The 27,457-nt window shown below is 38.9% G+C and overlaps 1 protein-coding gene across 1 annotated transcript; it reads right to left on the bottom strand.

Moving 5' to 3' along the window:
- adam10a (ADAM metallopeptidase domain 10a) lies at nucleotides 1–26,683 on the bottom strand. The gene is made up of 16 exons (XM_044200901.1): nucleotides 26,269–26,683; nucleotides 21,200–21,350; nucleotides 14,230–14,348; nucleotides 13,023–13,181; nucleotides 9,651–9,751; nucleotides 8,989–9,147; nucleotides 8,627–8,719; nucleotides 8,132–8,315; nucleotides 4,584–4,747; nucleotides 4,274–4,457; nucleotides 4,016–4,166; nucleotides 3,713–3,896; nucleotides 3,476–3,587; nucleotides 3,133–3,353; nucleotides 2,852–2,978; nucleotides 1–2,363 (listed from the first exon to the last, which is right to left on the bottom strand). The coding sequence occupies exons 1-16, from the start codon at nucleotides 26,318–26,320 to the stop codon at nucleotides 2,257–2,259; spliced, it is 2,268 nt and encodes a 755-aa protein (XP_044056836.1). The 5' UTR covers nucleotides 26,321–26,683; the 3' UTR covers nucleotides 1–2,256.
- Nucleotides 26,684–27,457: the final 774 nt, after the last annotated feature.

The raw sequence follows: 27,457 nt of genomic DNA, 5'->3' as shown, positions 1-27,457 counted from the left end.
TTTGATCAATTCTGGTTTATTAATGCATTTCAAGTAGTTCAAAAGAAATTATATTTTTGCACAACACCTTTGCAAATTTCTTGAAATTTTAAAAAGTAAGCAGAATGGAAAACAGGAAAAAAAGTAAATAAAACAAAAACACAATGGAAGACACTGTATAAAACACAGGACACATTAAAATCAGACAGTAGTACTGAATCTATACCATTTTGGATTCTCTGTATACTACTTACACTTCAGTGCACATTTTCTCAACATCATTGCAACACATGTGAAAGAAAGAATAAATTCCCAGAGAGTATTATTATCCCTCAACCCCCAGAATTGTCCACATTTTACCATATCAACAAAAAAATAAGGATGATTCAGCAAAGCTCACACACACACAGACACACAAAGCTTTAAAATTAGCCAGATAATGAAAAATATACTTTTAAGCACTGACCCAAGTAAAAGCACTACCAGTAGCACCAAAAAGACAAACAAAATCAGTATAAGAAGCCACAGAGGATTACATTTTTGTCTGTTCAGAAACTTTGCTGTAGCACATCAACATGAGCAACTATTTTGTTATGACAACACAATAGAATTTTCCATGTACGCATTTAGGAGAAAACATTGAAGGCATTTCTCTGTGAAGAGGCTAACTGTTGAGCTCTGTGATACTCTGCATAGAATCTATCTGATAATGTGACATCCTTACACCTTGCACAGAAAGCAATGCTGAGCTGCTGCTGTTTTGCAAGGGTAAGAAAAAAAAAGTATTTTCTCCACCAAGTTGTTTCCCCCTCAAATAATTTTACGAAACTATACATATATATAAATATTTTTTTTATATATTCTGCCTTTAACTCAACTCAGAGTATTCTGCACTCTCATCCATCTGTCAGTGAAGTTGACTTAAATTGAATCTGGTGGAAGACAACTGAAAACTCAAGTCAAGCTGGGCAATAATAATATATTATAGGAAGTAAATACCAATTATAATCTCTCCAAAAATCTGAAACAGTGGATTATACTATGAACATTTTCATGTGTTGGCTGTTATAGTTGTAAATCAATCATCACTTACATTTTCTATGATTATCATACATATCATTCATCCTGAATGTAAAGACACACACATCTGTAGCACAAAGTGGTCATTTCACAAATTTGTCCCAAATCAGTGCCAAAGCAACAGGTTAGGGTGTGACAGCTATGACAGAATAAAAGTGTGATACAATCAGGTTGATAAAAAGCTATTCTCTCACCATTTATTTCAGCCCCAGACTATACCTTTATGTAAACGCAGCTGCAAAACCATATCACATCAGGAAATAAACATATCCAGATAATCTATCTCCCCTCCACAGCTATCCATCTGTTAACAGATGACACTATAATCTTATTAAGCTCATTTATCTACATTCTTTTCATACAACCCATCCTCTACATCCCACTGCAGCTAACGTGAACCTTTCTGTACAGGTTTCAGCCAGGAGGGACTTTACCTTGAAATACACATGCAGCCATCTTTTCCGCTCACTACACTTGTTTGCTGTTGTTTTATTAATCCTGAGAAAGTGAATCAAAACAGTAAATAATCTTAAATCATACAGAAAATTTCATTTGAATCAAAGGGAAAAAAACCCACTGCGACATCTGTACAATTGCACACTAAAAGAACATGTACGCTTTAGAAATAAAATGCTTAAATTTTTGATGGTGCTTTGATTTAAAACAATTTAATTACATTGGCAAAAAAATAAGAGTTTTCCTCCGACTCAACGTCTTAATGCTGTTTTTGATTGGCAGCAAAAAACCCAAGTGACTTGCAGTGTTACTATTGTGCTGATGATGGCAGCACTTCAGAGAGGAAGAAAAGGAAAGAAAAGGGTAGCACAGATGGAGGACAGAGGAAGGCGAACACATAGCTGCTTCTTTCTCCTCCATTCTGGTAACATAGCATTCATAGGGAAAATAATTAGATTAAGACCACATAACAGAGATAAGTGAAGTTCTCCTCCTGTCCCTACTTGGAAAAGTTATTTATTTCCTATAAAAGCTGTGTGAACCACTGCTAATCTGGCTCTCAGAGCAGAGGTGCTGAGTGAGTTTGTTAGGCCCAAAAAAAACCTTCAGGCTTTGTCCAGTGAAATCGATCCAGTTGCAAGTTCTTTGAATTTTGCAATATGTGGTAAAGGTAACTCTTTGGAGTGAAGTGCTCCCACTGTAGGCACTAGGAAGAACCAAGGCAAAGAGCAGACCAGTGTCTCAGCGTCTCATCTGTCCCATTTGATAGTTCTCTCTGTTCTGACGGGGGTGGCGCTGGCCCTGTAGCTGTGGGTTTGCATTTTGCTGTCTTCTCCTTTTCAGCGTACCTACAGGATATCGACATTTCAGTGAGGGTAAAAAAAAAAAAAAAAAAAAGGACAACGGACACTAGAAACTAATGCTGCTCCTATTCTACACTATCAGAAAGATTTCCACAGCACAGAAGATGAGGCAAACATTTCAATAACATGTAAAATCTTAACCATATGTGATCATAACACAATAAGCAGCTAGATATCCGGTTTTCCTGGTAAGACAGAATAACAACAGTCAAATTTCAAGACCCCTAACACACAGGATGTCAGCAAAACCTGCCTCATTATTATCTAGTGTAGTATATAAATGTTCTGGTTCTCTTTGCCAACAGATAATGCCATTATTCACATTTAAACAAAATTCATCTTTCTCATAGCATCTTACAACAAAGTCAAAATCAACATGTAAAATCTCTCTCCTTAAGCTGCACTCAACTATCTATATCCTGTGGGTGTATGTGAACATACATTTAAGTATAAACATATATGATGTACTGTACCTGGCAGTGGCTTTGGTGGGGGCAGTTTGGGGTTGCTGCTTGGGGTGTGGACGCTGCAGATCTTGATGAAGCCAGCCATTAGCATAATAAGAGCGATGCCCATTAACAGCACTGCCCACCAGTGAACCTGGATAACAGAGGATATATTAAAGGATATCTAAATACAGGTGAGAAACACAGCAGAAATGGTTTCTATATGTATTTGTGTCATTGTGTGGACAGATCTTTAGTGTTGGCTCCACTGGAAAGAGTTGCTGCATTTCCTGTGCTGGGACCCTCACCACTATCCACTCTGCAATATTCTCATAGAGTTCTGCATTGAAGATGGCTTTCTTAAGCCTTGCCAGAGGCCCATCAGCGTCTACCAGACGGCACCTCATGAACACGTCACAGTAACCCTTAAAGTCATTGCAGGGTGAGCCGGGCTGCAGAGTCGTGACCTTCTTGTTGAAGAATTTGGCCCATTTCTCTGAGCCTGAGCTGCTGCAGGTGCTGGGATTCACTGAGGGCAGAAGGGGAAGGAGTGACCTTTGAGATACTGACAATAACTCAGTCACTGATGTTGTATATCACATAATTCTAGCTTGGATATTTTGATCCACAGTTTTGCAGCCTGCCACTCACTTTTCTCCATGCAGCACACGTGGCATAGCTCAGCTGCTTCATCCTTCTCGTCTTGGGTGGCACAGGTGCATACCTCGAGACCATACTTCTCACAAATGGAACCAGTGCATACCTGATCCAAACAAGCAGGTAGCAGAAAAAACCTTTTACAACATTTTACTTTAAATACAAACACAAGCTCACAAACTGCACATACTAGACACAAAAACAGCAAGAGGGCAACTAATACTAACATACCCCATTCAGGCAGACTTGTGTTTCTGAATGGCAAGAGGTGAAGTTTGCCTTTGGTTCTGAGGCAGGACACAGAGCAGTGATTCCATTGCACATGCCCTGCTGGGCACACTCGGACTCCAGTCTGCACCTGTCATTTTTGCCTTTGAAAGCACACTCTTGTGTGCAACATGGGCCTTGGCTGGGACTGTGGAATAAGAATACCCAATCAAAAGTCAAACAAATGCAATTAACAGCAATGTTTTGTGCTCAATATTTCTTTCACAAATTACAGGACTGTACAAATGCATGCTAAGCACATCTGACCTGCAGATTTTCCCAGGTTGGAGTTTGCACTTTTTGCCCTCCACTTCATTGGCGTTATAGCAGCAGGGGTCTTTACACTGATCACTGTAGCCGCAGTCACACTCTTCTCCAGCTTCCACTAGTCCATTACCACAGATAGGCTGGCCAGACTCTGTACACAGACACAACAGCATGAAGACAGAATCTCTCTCTCACACACACAAACACTGTGTGCACACAGAGAGAGACAGAAACAGATGTTCACAAGAGAGAACTTACCGACAAAACATTCGTTTCTCTTTTTCGTCAGAACAGCGCTTATATTGCGGATGCTGCAGATAGAGAACTTGTTATTGTTGAGCTTGTCCCCTGATGTGGCTCTGGCGTACATGATGTAGTTGCCCTGCTCCTTTTTGTCCTGCAACTTAGACTCTCCAGGGGTGCAATCAATCCCAGAGTCATGCTGTAAAACAGTAGTCAAGTAAAGGACAGAGAGACTTGAGAGAGAGCTGCATATAATATGCTGCACAGCTTAGCAAGAGAAACAAGTGTACAGGCAAAGGCCAGAGTTTTAAATCATAGTACTTACAGGAGAGCCAAAGTTGTGCCCAACCTCATGAGCAAAGGTGATGTGTGACACCTTGGGAGGGACATGGGAGGCGTAGTTCTGCACAGTGATGATACCAGTGTTCAGAGACTTCCTCTTCCCGTCAGAGTACAGTTTGCTCTTCTCACAGATGCCCCCAGAGCTTCCTGTTGCAGAAGAATACAAAATATAGATTATCATACTATGTGACAGTGGACAATGACATCTGTAGATAGAGAAAGGAAAGGCAGGAGAGAGAGAGGGGATGACATGCAGCAAAGGACTCAGCCTCAATGGTAACTGCCCAGTGCATTGACTAACTGCGTCTTGGTTCAACATGTACGAATGGCCTATTGTACTTCTCCATAGTTACACCCACATACAGTTTAGTTTTTAGTGGTAGTTTACTAGAATCTGATTTACACAAGGTTACACAAAGGTGTATCATATACCACTATAAACACAACTGTGCATGCATATTATAATTGAAATGACGATGCATATTGTAAAAAAACCTCTAATTTTCTTTTACAAACCACAAAACTATTCGCATCTTGCAATATGATGAAGTGTCTGTGCATCATGGGGCAATCTGGCTGCTCAAAGGACTGAAGCATACACCATGTAAACTATCTGGGCCCTGACCTATGCTGCCTTTTCTGTACTTGAAAAAGCACCACAAAACACTGGAAACCACTTGCAGACACAGTCAACAATAAGCATGCCTGCAATGCTGCAGCTTTTTCCATAATCCATAAACCCAGTCAATTATGTGTACAGTAAGTGTACATTTGTACGACTACACATCTTTGTTTACTGCATGTATGTGTGTGCTTGTGTAGCTCCACCAGTGAAGCCACTTATATATCAACAACAACTGGTCACATCAAATAAGATACATATTAGTTGTGCTTGACCAGTATCCCTGATGGCCGTTCGTTCTGGACTCCCTTTGTTCAAACAATCACCCCACAGCTCACAGCAGCCCATCTCCTCTCCATCTCCAATCCTCAATCGATTCTTTCAGCTTACAGCATTGCTAATTCACCCGTATTGATTGTCTGTGTTTGTTGCAGTATTCTTCATGTTGAGATGGTGGTGTCTGAACTTATTCAAAGGAACAGAAAGGAGAACCTGCCATGACTATTATTCATACACGTTGTGTCTGTGAGGAAAGAACCAGTTTATGTAAGATTTTTGAGGGAAGAACACATTGTGAATCTTGACAGAGGAGGACAGATAGAGGCATTCCTGCTGGCAAACATTATCACATAAAAAACATTATATCGCTTATGTAGTCATACAGAAACTTGTTTTCTGAAATATACAGATATTCACAAAATACAATACTTACTACAGTAAATGCCCCACGTGTAGATTCTGATTCTTAGTATCGTTCAGAAATAGATTCAGTTAAACTTGCATACTAACCAGTTAACACATTGTAAACTTCAGGGTAGAGCACATAATGCATATAACGAAATTTCCTCCATGCCCCATTTCCACCTGTTTGTTCAAATTTTAGCCACTTTCATACACTTTAGCTAATTACTGCAGCAGCACATGGCAAGTCTGCACTGTATTTTGTTCAGAGGCAATTAAAGCTCCCTTTCTACCCCTGTACCCAATTCCCCCCCAAACTAAGTAGATTATTAATGGCTAAAACATAAATGAGTTCTAATCAATGTGAAAATTAAGTAATTTCTTCTTCTTCTGATCATAATGTTTGTGTTGTTATACAAATTGCTCTGGAAGCCTCTTTGTGAAAGGCAAACATACCTTAGATATTGCTGACGGTTAGTTTGTTAGATTACTGCTTTCGGTACATACAAAGAAAAGAAACCAATATAACTTGTTCATTTTGGCACTGAGATAAATTCTTTATAAATCTCAACTTTCACAAGGACTTGATTCTGGGTTTAACCTTTTTCTAAGAAAGTCCTTACTTCCAGTTAGAAAAACTTAACGATCCTGATGAACACACACACAGAGGAAATCAAGACATAAATGCTGACAGGACATAGCCTAACAACTTCAAAATGCATTCAGTTAGTTGTCATTTGAATTAGTAGGGGGTGTGTGTGTGTGTGTTAGGGGTGTAACGGTACACAAAATTCACGGTTCGGTATGTACCTCGGTATTAGGGTCAAGGTTCGGTAAGTTTTCGGTACAGCAGGAAAACAAAAACATTTATTTTTGTAATTATTTTTGAAAAAAGTAAACATTCAACAGTGGCTCATTGGCCATGATTCTTACTGTAACAGTTAATGCACTCAAATACATGTCATATTGTCAATAAGAAAAATAAATAACAAATAAGTAAGCTCAAATAAGTAACAAATAAGTAACACAAATGTCAGTAATGCTCTATCGTAAGACTCTTGATAATTCCTGAAAGACTTCAGCTTGCGCTGGTTTATACAGGGCAGCACAACAGACTGAAATGCACACGTGAAGGCACATTGTAGAAATTCCATATTCTCTATGACCCATAGACTGTATATATAGACCGAGTATGGTCGCATATCTGCAGTGATAAATACTACCTTTATCATTAGTTATTGATTTGGTACGGTCTGAGTCTGCAGTGAGAGGCTGCCTGAACGCTGTGGAGAGGAGGACTCGCCTTCCAATCTGTTTTTGTCTCACTCTACTAATCAATACATTGGGGTGATGCCATCGTAAATGAAACGTTTGAAATGTTTCTACAGACATATCCGACTTCAGTTGAACAATGTTGGCATACAGATTGACACTTGTAGTTGCCCATAGTAACTAACCAGAAAACCGTAATGCACCTATACAGTGGATCTAAATGTCAGGGAGGATCCTCCAGCTCTGTTCTCTCATTTGTGTTTACCATTCGGAGACAGCGACACAACATGAGCTTGATTAACCGGGCTAAGCCGACTAGCATGCTACAGCTGATAGACAGCAACTGGTGCACTGACAAAATGTTCAGGGTAAAACTCGTGCTCCAGAATTTCTGTTCTGCGCATGCGAGTAGTCGTCACAAATACACTATTTTGACAGTAATAGTTCGGGTCACAGGGCATACCGATCCGAAGAAGTCGCATACCGAACTGAACATCCTGTACCGAACGGTTCGGGAAGAATACACGTACCGCTTACACCACTTGTGTGTGGTCGGGCATTGGGTTGGTAATGGAATGACTGAGATGGTAAGGTTTATCAGGGTCTGCTGGGGTTAACAGAGACACAGTCCTATCTGAGATTTGTTTATTATTTCTGTTATCAGTACTATGATAACAGGGGCCGGGTTATCCAACCAGCAGTGCAGCCTCTGCTTATTCTGCTCACGACAGCATTCTGCGACTGATACTGAGATCTGGGATCTCAAACCAAACTCATCTCAACTTAACAAATTAATAAATAAGTTCTGATGATAAGTGTAGCAAATAGGACGAGTGCTGTTCAACTGGATGACTTGGAGCAAATCCCTGTGTTAGAAAGCACCGACTCAGCTTAAATATCTGTGTGTGTGTGTGTGTGTGTGTGTGTGTGTGTGTGTGTGTGTGTTGTGTACCAACCTGAAGGAGCCCCAACCCAAGCCAAGCCAAGAACCCCATCATCAAAGTCCCTGTCAGTGAAGACATAGGCTAGGCAGTAGTCTTCATGGTTCTGTTCAGAGTTAAGCTCCAAAAACTTCTCCACTCCAATGTTGGCAAAGCGAAAAGGATTGGTTTTGTCCTTTTCATCGTTGGTAGTATTTATCTAAATAAAGGAGAGTAGAACAGAAGGGAAGCAAGAAAGTAGAGAGACCCATACACTGATAAGAGTAGTAGATAGAGCTTGTAGAAACTAAAAAGCCTGAGGACTCCACTGAGGAAACTGTCAACAACATAATGTTCACTGCTAAGAAGACAGGTCAACAGATTTCTCCACTCAAAATATTAGCAGCTTGATCCCTTCCAGGTCAGCTGTTATATAAACTGATTCAGCAGCACAGCCCACATGTCCACACTCAAAATGGCAACTGGCATTCACCTATGGTTCAAGCAACTCTTTGTTGAGATTCAACTCACCCTGATCCTTTTAACCATAAAGCTGATGTTTCGGATGCCCATGAAGTCTGTGGCCTGGTAAATGGAGTCAATGGCCTTTACATGGCTGGAGATCTGCAGAGAAAATTATCATTTAGATTAGTAGTAAGGCAAATACAGCAGTGGAAAAACCACTGCATTGAAGAAGCTAAGTGTTGCCAGATTCCCAGAGGCAGCCATTCCTGAAAAATAGGATGATTCTGTTACATTGTGACACATCTGCTAATCAGGCATTCAAGTACTTCTTTGATAGAGATCAGATAGATGTGACTGAGTTGATAGATGCCAGCAAAAGAGCCTCCAGACTTAAATCATGTTTACATACTGTGTGCATGGGTGCGTACCTGGGCAATGACAGCCTCTCTTGTGCCGTAGTATTTGAAGAAGAGGTGGTCAGTCTGGATGAACAGCTGGCAAGTGTTTTTCTCTTTCGCCGCTGCCCTCTTTCTCCTCAGAATAACAGGACCATCGGAGCTCTCCTCCTCTAACACACTGTTCACCTCCTGAACAAGAAAACAACCGTCAGGATCAAACAGAAAGACGATGGAGTGAGGAAGGCAAGGTATTCAGCAATTGAGGAGAGTAAAATAGATGGTTGACCCTATCCCCAATACTTATCAGTTCTGATTACAATAAGTCCTTTTCTCTTATGATAGTTCACTCTTATTTTGCAAGACATTATAGCATGGTTCAATAGTGTCTGGTGAATTAAGCCACTGTGTAGAAGAAAAGGCTTTCTGCTTTGAAAAACACTGCACTGAAAGAAGGGTTTTGTATTGCATTATACAATAAAAGGTGTTCATGTTTTCATCCAAAAATTCCTGAAGAAAGTTTCCATTGCCTTATTTAAAAAGGTTGAGAATGGCTTCATCATCACTAATAGTCAGGTGCTACAGCATGTACACCTGTGCTAAAAATGTACACATGGATAATGGATATGAGAGAAGATGTTTAATTATGAGCTTGAAGGAGGGGGGAGGGGCTTTGTTGTGACGCTGGCACTTGCCTTGACTGGCTCCTCTGCTGCAGATGCCTGGTACTTCCTCATCCTCTCAAACACTGAGTGGTCAGCGCAGCCGCCCTCTGAGCCATACTTATGAGGATAATCTGGCAGATAGGGAGGAGGGAGTGGTTGTGAGGAACTCTCACTGCATCATGAAATCACTTTAGAGTCATGTGTGGTGGGCTAGTGAAGGTGAATCGGGGTGAGTCGGGGGGCAAGAGTAAATAAATTAAATATAAAGCTTGAGCGATGTGGCTTTTCTCTCTAGAAATCCTAAGAAACAATTCAGCGTTATCTTCCTCTCTCCTTTATATCTTCCTTTCCACTTTCGATCTGAGCAGAAAAGGGCATTACCCATGATTTGCCTCTAATTGAAACATTTTCCAATTTACAACTGCTGTTTAACAAAGTTCGCTCTAAGCTACCACACACACTGCATTAACCCTTACAGTCTGCTGCATTGGATTTTAAAGTGCAAATGAGATGTGCCCTCAAACAAACTCTTTGTACAATATGAAAAGAATTCCCAGTCTTTTGGTTTAACCAGTACAGATCAAGAAATGTCAAACAACGCTACCATGTTACAGTAATGGACTACTCAGGGAATTCTCACAGTATTTACGATCACACTCTCCACTGAGTTCATATCTACACTGCACACTGTGTACAAAGTGACTGCCTTCTTCTGTTTACATATGAACAATACACATTTCAGCAACAACATATGAATCTGTGTCCCACCACATCATGGCCATCTGGCTTCAGCAGTTGTCTTTACTGGATCACAGTATCAAGAACAACATGGGATTAGTCTTACGATAAACAATCACCACCTCTGCTGATAGTCACAACACACTAGTTCACCACTGTCCACACCCATATGTTAATTCCACATCAAATAATGTATGGTTCAAAGTTTCCCAACATCACTGAAAAAAATTATTTCAGATAAAGGAGGTTTGAACTAACAGACTCATGACAAGAACATATCATGTCAAAATATTGGGCTACATACTGAAAGTAAAAAGAGCATTATACCAATAGTTGTTTCAGCCAAGCAGCTAGTGCAACTAGCAAAAAAGTTAACAGCAAGAGTGATCATAGTGAAAGTAAATGGCAAACTAACAACGGTCATGCACTATTATATCTTTATGAGCCTAACAAAGGTCAGTGGTCAAAACTTACTAACTATAATGAACAATGCAGACGGTGTGCTGGTGTTTTATATAATTTTAAATAAATAAAACAAATCTGATTTTAGGATGGAATATTTTTTAGCTGGGCCTGCAAATGAATGTGTTCTGAGGATGTTGGTTTCAATCAGACTGACCAATGGTCACTTGCCTCTAAGCAACTTATATTTGGAAAATGTATGATGCCATTAATAGTGGCGCAGCCTGAATGTCTCGGAACAATTGTTGGTCATTAAGTAAAGAGAACAGTCCTGTGCTGGTTACTAAACTGACTGGATACACACTGAAACAACGCATTCAACCTCTGACAATGTGTTTTCAACTTTTTCAGAGAAAGCCCTCTTTGTTCCAACAGTGAATGCCGTCTCATTCAACTGCTAATCTAAAGGCCCTTGCAATTTTGACAGAAGTAAAGAAAATTGCAAGAAAAGCCAAGAGTCAGAAGTGAGAAGTTTATAACCATCATTCCTCCCTCTTTTTCACTGACACCAGCATCAAAAACCATAGGGAAACTTCTAAAAAAATAAGAAAATAACAAGATTTCACAGTTGGTCTGAGATATTATTGGCAGACAGATATGAGCTGAATCTTAAAATCTAGTTTATTTCTGAGAGAGGACTATGTAAGTATAGCTCACACTGCCCATACAGTGATAACGTTGTACAAGTAGAGTGTCATCTGAAAAGTCAACTAAATATCTTAAAATAATCCAAAGTTAGGGTGCATTTCAACCATCTTAAAGACCGAAATATTCTTATTCTTTTTCTTCTGTCTCCTACCCTTCCAACTTAATGCAGATGTGAGCAGGGACCATCTGAAAACCCTGCCTTCACTGTACATTAAAAGGTGCATGAGGGATGGTAAGAAAATGTGTTGCAGACCAAAAACCTCTGGTACACTTTGGAACACATCCACACAAGTTTCTAAGGGCCAACCGCACTCCACCCCTAGTCAGCAGTGATAAGTAGACAAGTCTTCATGTAAATCAGAATCAGATTTAACTGGGGAGAAAAGGCAGGAAAGAAGGCCCAAACTATGAAAATATAACCCAATTTCTTAAAAAAACAAAAAACAACACACATTCTTCTTTAGTGAATTTCAGTTTTCCTCATTTTCACCTACATTTTCACCTGCAGCCTTCTGTTCCCTCCAGTCAACTTCTCCGTCACTACTGACGGGATGGCATGCTCCCACTATGGGTGGATGACTTCACCATATCATAAAACCACTCTAAATAGGTGCTTTCAAATACACCTATGTAAATACATGTGCTTAAATTTCCTTCAGCAGTTCAAAAGAGTCTCCCTATGCCTGTGTTTATGTGTGTGTGTGTATGTGTGTATGTGTGTGGCGTGCAGGGAATATCAGCTAGCCCGAAGCCAGGGCGGGGTTCATATCAGACTCACTGCCTGTCTACTAAATGCAGTTCTTTGGGCTGGAATCCTGGAAGTCTCAAGTCACTGGATTGTGTTTCTACTCACGCAGTGTTTGCTTCATTGTGTTTTTGTCCACAACCACACCTTGCCTGTCTGAAATCTGTTCATTACTTCCAGTAACCCATTTTCAGAGTTGTCTGTTCTTGAGGAAAAGATCGGGAAGCTTGCAGTTTCCTAACTGAAAATCTATCAGTTAGTTTTTTAGTCTGACCTTAGTCATGGCTACGAGTCAAACATATGCAGAGTCGTGCTCCAATCCTGCTTTCCTGTATAAATACTGACCACCTTGTCCATGGCCCAGGACCCAGGGCCAAATCCAGCTGCTACAAGTCTGTCAAACATAAAAATCTCTCCAAGCTTGTCAGGCAAATATATCATCTGCTTAACCATCAGCCCCTTATTTCACAATACTTGCCATACCAACACATAATATTATTCCTCATATTACAAAAGCAATGTTTTGCTCAATATTATTCTTCCTAAAGTATTAATTTTTATTAATAGGAAAAGTAAAAATCTTAAATTTTCTTAATATTTAGCAAATACATTCCTACACAGATGCATTTCAAAAGGCTCCTATTAAGAGTACTTGTAACTAACAAGCCACATATCTGTGGCATATCTAAAGGCCAATAATTCACAACCTTTCACTATGAGTGTGCAAAGTATGTGTACTTGAACTACATCTACATCACACAGTGCCTTTCAGTAAAGGTGCCATTTCAAGTGCAATGGCAGATACTTACTGATGTCATCATCATGATAGATGACGGAGTGGAACGGCACATTCTTGTCCTTAAGGTACCTCTCCGAGGGTTCAACATAGTATGTTCCTTGGTGGGTTTTAATGAAGCCCTCAAAGCGCCCATCAACCACAGAGCCATGGGTCAGTGTGCCCTTTTCACCTGAAAAAAAGGGGGATGAGGATGAGCAGAGGCAGACAAATCATAGTCTTTGTCTGTGAAGTTATCTATTTCAATTGAAGATCAAAGAAATATTCTTCAATACTGAATGTGCAATGAAACACCTCTGGTCTAAATATTCAAGCAGTTTAAAAGGTAGAAATTATGATACAATTTGACCAAATAGATAGCAGTATTTGCATGGAGTATGACAACTCTGGTATTGTTTGCATTTTAAAGAATGGTTATAGTTACAGCAATACTTAATCATTTCACTTACACAACTTTTGTGATAAAATAAAGGGAATGATGCAGAAAGGCAGGGCTTCTTAAGGCACATAAAAGGACTGACTACCACACAAGGTGACATCTAATCCAAGCGGTCACACAGACTGCACAAGTACAGTACCATACATTTGTGTGGATTTCCACAGCTGTATTTTCCAACTCAAGATATTTCTTCATTCCTGAAATTTCTGATCTCAGATTAAGAATACTTATTGTGAGGGCATCTTCCTAAAAAAGAAAAATATAAATCTCTCTGTTTCTCTGTCTCCTCTAACAAACAAAGAGTTGTTTCACACACACACTGATCACAACAGGACAAACAAAGTCACGTTTTTTTCTCTTGTTCTTTTGAACTCTGCTGGAGACAGACAGCAGGAAGACGTCCAGGAAAGGAAGGAATAAAGAGCAGAAGGAAGATCTGGTTGAACGGTAAAAGTAAGTCCTGTGTGTGTTGGTTTGTGATGTGATAAATCCTGCACAAAAAACAACTTTAAATCCCCCCCCCCCAACACACACACACACACACACACACACAACATTCCATAATGCACTTGTGAGAATTAACCTTAACTTTGATCATGCAAACATAGAAAAGGCAATAGATGAAAACATTGTCACTTAGTTGAAATGTTTGAGAAGTCCAGAGAGGATGATACAATGAGAAAGGATGATGCAGACTTTCAATTTAACCATAACTGGATTAGAGACATTTCCTTTTAAGAAACCACACCAAGATGTGGTGTATAGAAACAACTGGACTTACCAAAGACTTCTCCACTGTAAATATGTGATGTGTCAATGGGTTCCTTCTCTCCTGATACCTCAATGATGAGATCTGGAGGAAATAGAGTTGTATCTCTCCTCATCCGCAAGTTAAAATGTCTAAAGAGAGGAATGGGAGAAAATGTCTAATTAGCATAAGCATTAAACACAAAATGCAATGTGTTACTTTGAAACACGGACACGTGGGCAACACGATACTGCTGACAGTTTTACACTCGTCAACCCTCACACTGTTAATGTCATGCTCTCACCAGCGAGTTTTAATATAAAACCACACACACACACTGGAAAGCTGAGACAGCACACAGAGAATTTAGCTGAAAAAACTGCATCATTTACACATTTTTTCTGAGCTTCACAACGCAGCTGTGCTGGTTGTTGCTCAGTACTGCTGTGCTCAGTAAGTTACAACAAGAATTATGTCATGAGGAAAAACACATGAACATTTGTGCACAGCCACAGTACTTTTTTGTAATCCTCTCATTTACATAACCATGATGTTAAAGACAAAAAGGCAAGCATCACATGAGGTGCACATGAGCCACTAGCTTCCCAGAAACCTGAGGCAATGTAGTGAGTACTTCAGAGGAATAATCACATGGCTTAGTCTCAAGGTGTGAAGCTTCCTCTAGATCACTCAAATGATGTTCACATTACTACCTTATACTGAGCCCTTTATGGATTGTACCATTTTAGCTTTCTTACGTTAGCACAATCAGCAACAAGGCAAAAAACATTTTAGGGAAAATTCAGATCAACTGTCAACTGTCTCAAAGATTTTTTAAGTAGTCTACAACTTGCTCCTTTTTTTGTTTTGTTTTTTAAATCACATGTCCTTTTGTAGGCAGGTTAGTATAACCTGAGATTAGGCAATGTCAGGCAGGAATAAAAATGTTTAATAATTTATGTATCGTTTTTAGTCTGTAGTATGGTTCAAGCTCCAACCATGTTTTGCAGAAGCAGGTGTGTTTAGGAGGAGAAAAAGGGCTGATGATGTAAAGGCAGAATTACTACACTGCAGGAATGAGTACATGAAAACATTAACAGAGAAAACCCAACAGAAACTGAGCACAAGAGACAGAATGTGAGGAGGAGTAGAACAGAAAATGTTTGGGAGAGTGAGATAGCAGATAATCTTGAATAAGGTCAAACACAGTCCAGGATATCCCTAAACAGGATGACTCATTGATATGCCCCAGGCAGCATTCAGTTTTTCCTTTGTCATTCCTGTCTTCATTCCACTTGCACCACTTTTTTTTAGCTACGATATCTTCCATTCATTGGTTCCTGTTACCTACTTACACAAAGACATGGGTGATTATTCATGAAGCAACCTGATGTTTGTGTTTCTGGAACTAAGCAAATGACTATGTTGTTGCCCTCAAAATGTTTTGCCTCTGCATTGCTTTACTTTGAATTTTTTCAATTTGATAATGATAAATAAATTAAATTTATCTAGGCCTGGTCTGTGTTTATATAAAGTTAAAAAGAACAAGTGGATTTGTCCTTATTTCAAGCAGTCTAACATGTGATCTGTATTCTGAACTAGGAATCTTTCAGAAGAACATTTGAAATGAAGCCAAGAGAAGGGTAACAGAAAGAAAATAAAATAATTTGAAAAAAAAAGAGAGAGAGGGAGCCGCTAACAAGTGGAAAAAAGACTGCAATATGACCTACTCTTTGAAGTCAGCATTGTGACACAGATCATCTAGCAAACGATTTAGTATAAATTCCTGTGCTTGTTATTTATCCTGGCACATTACAGTTCTTGGCCTCTCTCCACCGTATTAATGACCTCTACAACAATCAATATGACCTCATGACTTCATCTGTGCCCCATCAAAACCTCAGTCGATCCATGATACCACCATGGCACACTGGTCACAGACACAGATGAATCCATAAGAAGATTATTCAGTATTCAGTATTGTATCTGCATAATCAGTGATCTGCAAAGGCATTTTGAATGTTCATTGTCAGCCTTGTCCATGAAGGCATTTTAAAAAAATGTTTTTGACAGAAGCATCACTGAGCAAGAAGCAGTCTATATTTTTGCATATTTGATCACTCGCCTCCTCCATGACATTTTCCAAATGACTGAGGACCACAGGTGATGGCTATTCTGTGAATTACCAATACACACTTGAGGTGTGGTTGCCCTTGGACACCTACAATGTGAATAGTGAAATGCAGGCTGAAAATCCATCTTTTCCAACTCTGTTTCAAATTGCGCGAGTCTACGTCCAACCTTTTGAATCAAAGCACAAAAGGTACCCTGCATATCCCCTGACACACAAACACACAAGTTTGGGGCTCACCTGTTTCTGTTACATCATTACTCAGCCAGTATTCTCAAATACTGTTTTTACACTTGATTTAACAGAATGATTTTGCTATTTACTGTTTTGATACTTCAGTAATACAGCTCCTGTATTTTACTTCTGCTAAATGCAAAACAGTAAATTATATTATTCACTATCCATATTATAGGTGCAGTAACTGAATAACAGAGAAAGGGCAAATCTGTTTTTCTGAGGCTAGGGCACAAAGACAGACAAGCTTATTTATTTTGTGTTTAAGGCTGAATAATTGTACAATCTCATTCTAAACATTTTTTTCATTTCAGGAGAACAGCTGCAGCAACTCTGCTGGCTGAAGTTATGGCTGTGGATATGGTTATTACTTGGACTACAGCTGCATTTGTGGTTGAATGCGGTCTATAATGCAATGGATATGGTTGCAGTAGCTGTACTGAGACTACTCTTTACTGTTAACATTAGCCAAGAAAGTATTGTTAAGCCACACAGGATTTTACACACTTATTGCAAGGTAACCAAGAAAAACTCCAGAAAAATAAATTCCCACCGTGACCTTTCAGGGACTCCATACAAACTAATCAAGCAAGTAAAGATAAACATGAGAGCGAATTAAAATTATGACAATATTAAAAAGGGAAGGAAATTACATTGATAAATTCACGCCAAGAAATCACTGAACAGTTAAAATTCACCCCAAATGGTCAAAGGTTTTACTAACTGAAAAAGAAACAAAAGAAAGAAAATCGCTGCATTATGTCCCAGACAAATAAACATGGCTTGCATTAGACAGGAAGAGGAGAGGCTGTGGATCAAGTCAGTGCAACTCAACTCACAGAAGCTGCTGACTAATAAATTATTCAGACATATCCCAAATGCTGAACATAGTGAATCAAGCATCTGACAGTCATACACTTTGCTCAGTAAGCAGGCCAGCTCAAAGAAATGCCCTCAAGTTATGTCTACAGAGATGGTGTGCCTACAAAGGGCCCAATATCTACACTATATGTACTTAAAACATGTTTTATAAAAAATATCACGCAGTTTGGTTACATGATTACATTCTCTGGAAAAGCATCCTCTCTCGCCTTGTTTTGTGTATTCACTGTCTAACGTTTTGCAATGTGCAATATTTAGGAAAGCCACGGTATGTCCTCTTTACTTGCACAGTGTTGTAAGAGCTCCATACCCCAGACAGGAAGGAAGTCACAGAGTGATAAACTGCTAACTAACAGTTTACCCTGATTTGAATTAGCTGTTTGAATATCACAGAACTGCCTAATTTATATCGCAAATTAAGCCAGTTAGATATTTGCAAGAATTTAGACAATGTCAGTGCTTTTGAATGGACAGACCAGGTGACAGACTGTGTGTGATCCATTATTTTCTAATCTTGTAATACGAGTATGATCATAATTAGAGAGCAGATAATATGTGAATTTTCTTCCTCTGTGTGTGTGTGTGTGTGATTGCTCCCGATGTGAGTTATGATTAAATTTCAAACTCAGTAAGGATATTACAAAGCCTATTACGTGAGCCTAGGCCTCTGAACAGTACTGAGATCTTATGGTTGCAAATCTGTTAATATCTTGATATATTGCAAAGGGGAAAAATACATCTTACAAATGAGTCTTATTCCTGGAAAGCTGGACACCAAACTGAACAGTGAATGGGTTCACATCCTCCAGTATTATATTATAGCCAACGCCTGACTTCGTTTTGGGCATGTCTCTTTGTAAAGAAGCCCTCCACAGAGACAACTGTCTGCCCTGCCTTGTTCCGTCACCTGATCCAGCCACAAATACTCATGTGAGTGGGCATACACAAGAAAGCTTTTCTCTTGTTACAATAAACCTCTATAGTACCTCACAGCCTTGCCTTGGGTTTTCACAGATTAAACCTAATGAATTCAGTGAGGATGTAAAGAATAAGAGACTAGCTTTATGACTCCATGGCTTGGTTCTGTCTATCTTAAAGCTAACTGTATCACTATTATGGAAAACACAAATGCTAATACAATATGATGTCAATAACACCACAACAGACGACAGCCTTAATACCACAGAGTTGATTCAAAAATTACTGTAACAGTCATGTTACATTACAGCCAGGGGGATTATTATGTTATTATGTAATTAGCAATAGTTTGACATTTCCTCATTATTCTTTCCTCATACAGGCTGTCTTAACTAACCTGTTCATAAATCTCTTTTCCTGTTCAGTGAACTAGACTTGAGTACTCTATACTGAAAATGTCTGGCCTGCTCCACTACATGTCATGGTTTGTGCAGTACTGCATCTTTTTCCTCTGCTACTAGCATCCATGAGAGTTTGTTTACAATAGATATACTGCAGGTCCATTTGATTCTACATCAATCTGCAAACCATTTCCAATTCAATTTCAGAAAATATTATTACAAAATATTGTTTATGTCGTCTTTAGACACTACAGAGCACTCAGACATTGAAAATTATTATGCTGTATGACGGTGTGAACACCTTACCAATACAGGCAGTGCCTCCAATGCTAGCAATGACAGAAAAGAGCACAAAAGCACAGGAAAAGGATGTGTTTGGCAGGGAATTGATAACCCACAACAGACAGGCTCGGTGAAGAGGAAAGCAGGGGGAGCTTGCTGAAAAACCAGTGCTGTTGCGCATTTTTTGATGCGCTTGTTGCTGCAAAAAATGGAAAAGAGTAAAAGGGAAAAGTAGATCGAGATGAGAGCAAGACAGAAAAGGGACAAATGGAAAGACATTTCCCGTTAGCAGGAATAGCCCCAGAACTGCACTGTGATAACAATAAAGTATATTACAATATACTTTACTGTGTGTGTGTGTGTGTGCGCGCGCGCACGCACGTGCATGGATACTGAAGAGATGATCTTCATGTACAAATTAAAGGTAGCAGAAAACAAGCTTCTATTGTTAGTGAGTCGAGGTAAGCCAGCTAGTCCACATATTCCATATATTCCATGTCACGTGTTGAAGCACTCTGCAGTCCTAAACTGGGATCTAGGAAGGGAAAGGCAGGCATGACTCCATGTTTCCTTGGAGTTGTAGCATATCATTGCACTAAGAAAGACCATAAGAAAATGTTGAGCCATATCATTGTGTCCTTGTAGAATCTACTGTTTTTGACTCAGAAATGTGAGTTTAAATTTTTTTTTTTTCTTTTTCTTCTTATTTGCTAGAAATTAAACCACCAGTCTCACAAAGACATGACTTGGGTATACAATTATCGGCTAGGTCATTTTGAGCATTTTATGCTATGATTTGTTTATATACATCAAGCACATTCAAAGCAATGCCATGAAGTGTCATCACTGCCAAGTGCTGTTTTGGCTAAAGCCCCACGAGACCTCTGCTAAATTTGCACTGAATAAGAATTTGTTCAGAACTACAAAAAACAACATACGGGTATGCAAATCAACAGTTCCTTTCGAGATTAATACCTTCATTAACAAAATCATACAATGTCTGGCAATGTCCTTACAATTACTGTTAGGCAGCATGCACAAAATGGCCAGTTGTGGAAGAGCCGAATAACATACTGAAGCAGATAAAGTGGAGTTTACACACTAACAGCATTTAATGCCAATGGAATTTGTGGTATTTATTTTCTTGTTTCACTAATGCAAGCCATTTAATTGCATTTAATCACACACATTCTGCTACAGCCTGCTGAATTTAGCTGATACAAATCTGAGAATATTTAAACAGTGTTACTGCTTGAAATAACCTGTTTCCAAAACAGGGGTGGCACCAGTGTATTCAGACAACTTGGCCTTGACAGGGGCTCATCTCAAGTTACAGGTCATTTAAAACAGAATCAGAAATAGGTGGAAAGAATACAAGGGGACTCCACTGTGAGAGGTAAAAAAAAAGGAAAGGAAAAGGGAAGGATTGGATTATAGCTTGCAATAATGTGGTTAGTCTTGTTTTTTCTATATCCACAATGTTGCAGCTGGTGCTCCCAGAGAAACCTGCACCATAGTGTCAGGTATCTTTTATAACAGGTATAAAACCCACTCAACACAAGATCAATGACGTTCCCTCATATTTCTAGGGTTAATAAATGTTCACACATTCCTTGTCTAATGCAAAGAAAGCAGCAGGTACTTTCTCCATATGGAAAATTTTAAGCTCTGATTTTCAGATCTAATGTAATTGCCTAGTTTTTAAATAATTTTGTCTTTGGCTACAGTTCTTTTTATGACCAGATGGTTGAATAAGGAAATATTATAACCAATTTATAAATGGCCACATTTAATGGCACTGCGGGAACTGAATAAACATTTCCATTATTGCAAATTAAGATATATAATATTGTGGTGACGATATGGTAAGTAAACACAATACACCCATCACAGCACAGGTCAAGGTAAAAAAAAATTAGGAGATAAAAGTCATTAAGAAAAGACATGTTTTTCAAAATATTCTTCAGTAAAAATGAATAAGTGCTTTATTTATTTATCAGTTTATTCAGTAAAATTAATATAGCATTTTGTGTTCACAGGGTAGGACAAATATTCACAAGAAATTCAAGCAGCATAGTATGAGGTTACTACAGAAGACAGAAAGAGAGAGTGAATAAGTGAGGAGGACAGTGTGTGTGTTTGTACTGAAACTGACCTTCCATGTGCATGGAAGTCCAGGTGCACAGTCTTGTCTTGAGGAGAGAGAGCCCTCTTGGCTCTCTGGTGACTGGTGTGCAGGGCTTCTGTGTCATATGATAAACCTTCATAATGGCGAATATATTTGTTCAAGGGTTTCCCAAACTGACCTGAAAGAGAGTTAAATGTCTCATCAATATTTGTCAACAAACATTTGCTGCAAGGGCAACATTGCAGCAAACTGGTTCCGTTATTATTCTGAGTATTTATCCACCTTATATAGAATTTGACTGAAACAACAGAGAGATATTAGAGTTTGCAACATGTTTGTTTCCACAAAAGAAATTCAAGAAAAAGCCAGCTCTCCATTGAGAAAAAAACTGAAATAATCACTTCATGTTTTGATCATTTTGGTGAATCTTGTTTACAACGAATGGACTAACAAAAGTGCTTACGTGTTTCATTGTACAGACTCAGAGCATAATATGACAGCAATGATCTCTTTTTCTAAAGAACACATTATGCAATCAACAGCAAAACAACTGCACCTGTACATCTACAAGAAGATCCACAAGATATCGCAGACCTCTGTGACTAACTGGTGTTTTTCTCAGACATTGTGACTTGTCTAAAGTAGCTGAATGGAATTCAGCCGTCATTAATCTTATTATTTACCTGTGCCGTACCTACTGTGACATGTCAAAATGTCTTTCATGAAAAAGGCCTATGGAGCCAGGTTGGGAAAACAGAGATGAGTCTCTGTAATAGTGGCCAGCTATAGCACAAGCTGTCACTCACTAGACGTGCTTAACAGGCTTATTCAGCTTATTGATATGACACCAGAGGTAATCCCGCCGGCTTTCATACTGACCATTTCTTTGTTCTTTTCACAAAGACAAAAAAAGTCAGTTTAGAGCACAGGTGAGGAGCACATGATGCACATCAGGTGACCGAGGTTCTGTTTCAGTGCTACTGTATGTCATTGTGCGAGAACAGAGACTGAATTGGCTGCAGGCTGTTTCAATGCTAATCTACATTCCCAAGGCAATACAGAATGCTACTAACGAGATATCTGTCTGAAATTTTGAGTCATAATAGGAAAAGCTCTGCTGTGAGCTACATAAGCAGCCTTTGGAAATAAGTTCCTTAGCAAGGGCTCCATTTAAAGAGTTGGGACTAACACTGAACTCTAAGCTTTTGGAGTGAAAGACCGTAGAAAAATACATATTACTAAGAGACTCCCACGGGCCAAAAGGGATATGCTCCACCTTGCCGGTATTTTTTAACATTGCACTGTTTTGTTCATTACTGTTTGGCTTCCATGTGGTGGGAGTCACAACACCCCAAGCAGGGAGAGGTTGTAGCAGGCTAGCAGCAACTTGTCCATGAAACAGCAAGAACATATTCCAACAGTCAGCTTCTTTAGCCCTTCTTCAACAATCACAATAATGACAGCAAATGAGAATGAAAAAAACAACTAGCCTGAAAATCAACAAGATGGGGTTTGGGTTGAAAGAGCAAGGCTGTAATTATTCAAGAAACATGTTGATGTTGTACAAAAACAAACACTGCCAGCTCAGATTGCACAGATTGGCCCTCTCAGTAGGACATGACAACTCCATTGATATGTAATAATGTGACAGCACAAGGCTGATTTATTACGGTGGCTTGTATAATAACTTAGCATTAAGTCTGACATTTCTGGGATGTTGTAACGTTTCTGCTCACATCAAAACATTAAAAAAGAAACAAAAATATCATATAAAAGAATGTAGCAACTAGAGTATAATTTGTTGTTGTCTAATAGAGTACTTTTACATGTACACTAGTATCAAGAGGTGTAACCCGTTTGTTTGAGCATGTAAACATCATATCCTGGTTTCCGATTCCTGAATAAGCCCTTGGGTTTTTGGAAACCTGAATATATCATTCTGATGTTTACACACAGGTCAGATAGTTGTTGGACACACCTGGACAGAGGCAGGATAGGATACAGGTTGTGTTTGAAACCGGGAAAAAAAAAAACAACACTTAATTCTTACAGTTACAACAAAGAATTTAAACATGCTGTCACTACCAAGTTAACTGACTTGTCATTTAATACAGAGACTAACAATGGACAACAACAAAATGTAAGGAGGATTATTAGCAAGTTAACCAGAACTGTTAAGTCAAAACTCAGGGAAACTGGAGTTTTCACTGAATGTGATGGTGGTACCAGGCTATTTAGTTTTTCAACCGTGAGGCTCAAATGGTGTTACAACATTCCAACCAGACTGAAACACAGCACTCACTTCTTCTGCAGCCCCTAAACTTAAAATGGCAATAAGCCACCTTAAATTCATAATTTTTCTCATCCCAATTTCACCTCATCTACCATTATCAGGGTTATGATTGTCTGTTAAAAATATAAAGCTCAGTTACAATTTACACAAACAAATGATCACTACTGAATAAAATGCATCTTAAAATATCACACATCACATTTAAATGTCATCCTGCTTGAAACATTTTTCAAAGTTACACATACTGGTTTAAAAACAACATTTAGAATCCATTAGAGTTCTTCTATAATAATTTAATGAATTAATATTTAATGAATAGAAATTGGAACATATCAACTAAAACTCACCAAAATGGACTGATGAAATAATTTGAAAAATAATACTTTATTACTTTACTACTTTACTTTCTATTACATTCAACCATTTTTCTTAGGCACTACTCGCTATCGTTGTAAAAAAACACACACAAAAAAAACATACTGAATCATGACCTGACAGTAACGTAACAACCCTACTTTATAAATTGATTAACTCACTAAGAGATAGTTGCTGAAATTTCTGGACAGACAACAACAAAAGCTGAGAAAAGATTGGCTAAGTCATCATAATTTCAGTGCAATCTGTTTCAGCCTCAAGTGCCCCAGTGAAGTGCAATTCTTGACAGAGAGGAAACTGCTGACAAGAACAGAGGAGGTGGTAACAGCATGGATCACAACTGAACTGAGCCCCACATTACCATGCACGCTGGGTGATGGCAGGCTGGCTAACACGACACATCAAACACCCCACAGCTCAGGGCAAATGTCTCTCCTCAACATTATGTATCATACAGCTCTGGAAAAACAACAGTAAGAGGGTTGGTTGCATCAAGTCTGACATAACAAAACTGCTACATTGCTCAAGAAAATTCTCTGCAACTTAAGGGCAGTGGAAGCAGGCCAAGTGACAGCTGCTGTGTCACAAGTGTAGCAATTTCGGTTCAGATAAGGACATCTTCTGTCCCACCTTTCCTATCCCCTGTGAGTATATAAACTGTTTCTCTCTTTGTTTTTTTGTACATGGCCCCTTTGTGCAGCTGAAACATTGATATGTTTCTGCCTGGTGTAAAGATGTAAGGTAAAAGTACAGAAAAGGGAAGGCTTTCACAGTTAAATTAGCACTACTGCAAAAGAACTCACTATGGTTGCTGATATGCCAGGCAGAATGCAAGGATAATGTTGCTGCACTCTGCCTCTATCATGGCTTGTACAGTGAAGGTTTTGAACACATAAAGTTAGTTTGTGTATGATCAGACAAAAGGGGTAAGCCCCATGAAACATATCTGAAACAAGCCATACATTTAGGCTTTTGCAAACATAAGTCAAAAAATGACATCTTTATAATGAGCACTTAATTCCACAAAATATCGAGTTTAAGCACAAATGCTCCAACAATAAAAACAGCATTTTCCTGGATGACAAAGCATACAACCCTTAACTCTAACAAATTCTACTTGGATTTCCTGTCCTGGTTTTGCACACTGTGCACTTTCAAGTGACTTGTGGTGTTGGGATCTGAATCTGAGCAGGATCCTTTTAAAAATCTCAGTAACATCAGTGTTCTCAAGGGTTATAGGGGTTATAAATTGCTGCATTAATTTAATCACGTTTTATCAACATATTGTTTACTTGTAATTGCCAATATCCATTTCTGCACATTGCTTAAACTAGCACTTTCAGATATTTTTAATGTGTCTGTTTTGAAGTTTTTGTCATAATGTTTGTGAAGTACTTCAAGTCGTATAACTGTATGAAACCTGACAATAGTGTAAAAATTCCTCAGCAACAAGCATTTTATTTTAATTGTCAAGGTGGAGAGACACTAATCTTCAGGTTAATTTAATTTGCTTGCATTTTCATCAATTACACAACAGTGGAGGTTTTGCCCTGCTTGTTTAAATAATGGTGAATCACTGACACCTGGAAACTATGATTTAAACTACATCTAGCCATTATGATACAGCTGCTGAGTAATTTAATAACAGAACTGTAATTTCCCCCCAAAACCAACGCAACGTTTTACTCATCCCTGCTAAGAACAGGAAAAGGAAGTTACTTGACATTGTGGGATGCCAATCGCAATAAAACTCAGCAGAGAAACAGAAGCAGAAGCTTTTTTGCTATTGTCAACAACGCCCGTTGGCCAAATGAACTTTTTAAGTTAGGGTCATTGCAGGTCAATAGTGGAAAAAAGATACACTTAACTTACAGATTTGCTTCTGGCAGATGTAATAGCTGTCAAACGTTGCAGCAGCGCAGCATATCATGTATCTACATGAGTACCCTGCTAGCTTAGAGTACTAGTTTACCAGCTATACAGTCTATTTGCCAGAGCGGCTAAACTTAACGTTAAGTTAGAGTTAGTTGTTTTGAAATAACTTTTCTGTTACTTCCGAGTATATTACATCTTCGCCATTAAAAAGTGTCTGTTTGTACACGTTAGCGCTGTAACGTTAACGTTAGTTTACTACTCAGGAATTGTCAAAAAACAGGATGTTTTTCTATTTGAGTACTCAACCTGTATGCCCCAAACGTAGCTAATTAACAAGATACTCAGCCAATACGGGCTGGCTAACCTGGCCTTGGTAAGCACTCTAACGAGTAAACACAGGTTAAGCAGTCACAAACACTAATACAGTTACCATTAACATTAGCCATCTAGCTAGCTAGCAAGTTAGATAGCCAGAGTACAATTGACTGATCCGATTAGCGCTAGCTCCACTGACGATCACTTTCCTTTCCCTGTACAGCAATGGCAAACTTACCTGTAATATCTTGTAGGCAGCAAAACATGAGAATTAGTTGAACAAATATCATATCGAAGGTCCCTGTAAACCCAGTAAACTAACTAAGCGACCCAGCGATACCGCTTTCTTTCACTTAAAGGTAGAGTCGCCCTTCCTAGTTAGCTAGCTCCCATCACAAACACCGCCAGCTCTGCCTGTCTCCAGCAACCCGATGTCAGACAGACAGGCAGGCAGACAGACAGACAGACAGACAGATAGGCAGGCAGGATCTCCTCCCTTCCGGTGTTGCCAAGAGAGCCTGAACACCACCCAACCGTATACAATTGTAGTCATAGGTCGAGGGCCTCTAAAAACCAGCTACAAATCGCATCTAAACCACCATTCACTTTAACACAATGACAACAAAACATTGTTTTGTAAATGTCTCTGGTACTGGCCTGAAAATATGCACTAAACTGCTGTTTAGGACTGTTTTCATTTATCAGTTTGCAAGTTGTTTACTTGATTACGCAAATCCTGACTTCCGGGTTTACCACGAGGTGGGTTTTTTTTTATAGTGGTGAGGTTTTATATGTATGGAAATGGCAAGACGTGTTTACAATCCTATAGATATATACATTTAAATATATAAATCTATAGAATACATTCAAAGATTAGCTAAGAGGTTAACCTCAAAATGTGCAATCTGTGAATTCCACATTAATTGTTTTATTTGTTTATTTATTCTTTTTCTGCTTAAGGGAGTTCAGTCTATTTTGGGGGGAGAGCAGGGGAGGGTCTTTTAAGTTTTTTTCATCAGATTTATTTTTAATTTCATTCTTTTCCTGTGAGATTTATTGTAACAAAAAATAAGAAAGATCAAGTAGTTGCATTAAAAAGATTGCTTTTGTGTGCACAACTTGACAACACAACTCAAAAAGTTGCTTTTGGCCATATGCAGATGGAATCAATCCTGTCTTTGTATCATGATTGAATGTTAAATAAGTAACTAACATTATAGCTGCCCCTTTACAACATTCTAGGTGTACTGTGCATCATTTATTGCACATTTCCCCCTAATTCACCTTGACATGTTTGGTATCTTTGGAAAGTTGTGGATCTCCACTACAATTTAGAAGTCTGTGGGTTTGAATAAATTTCAGCCACACAACGTGAGTTTGTCATCGGAAGAATCTTACAGTTGTTGTTACACTGTATCACCTTTCTT

The sequence above is a fragment of the Siniperca chuatsi genome, linkage group LG1 (genome assembly GCF_020085105.1).
Source record: "Siniperca chuatsi isolate FFG_IHB_CAS linkage group LG1, ASM2008510v1, whole genome shotgun sequence".
NCBI lineage: Eukaryota > Metazoa > Chordata > Actinopteri > Centrarchiformes > Sinipercidae > Siniperca > Siniperca chuatsi.
Note: the sequence above shows the minus strand (reverse complement) of the source record. Positions and strands in the feature narration are given on the sequence as shown.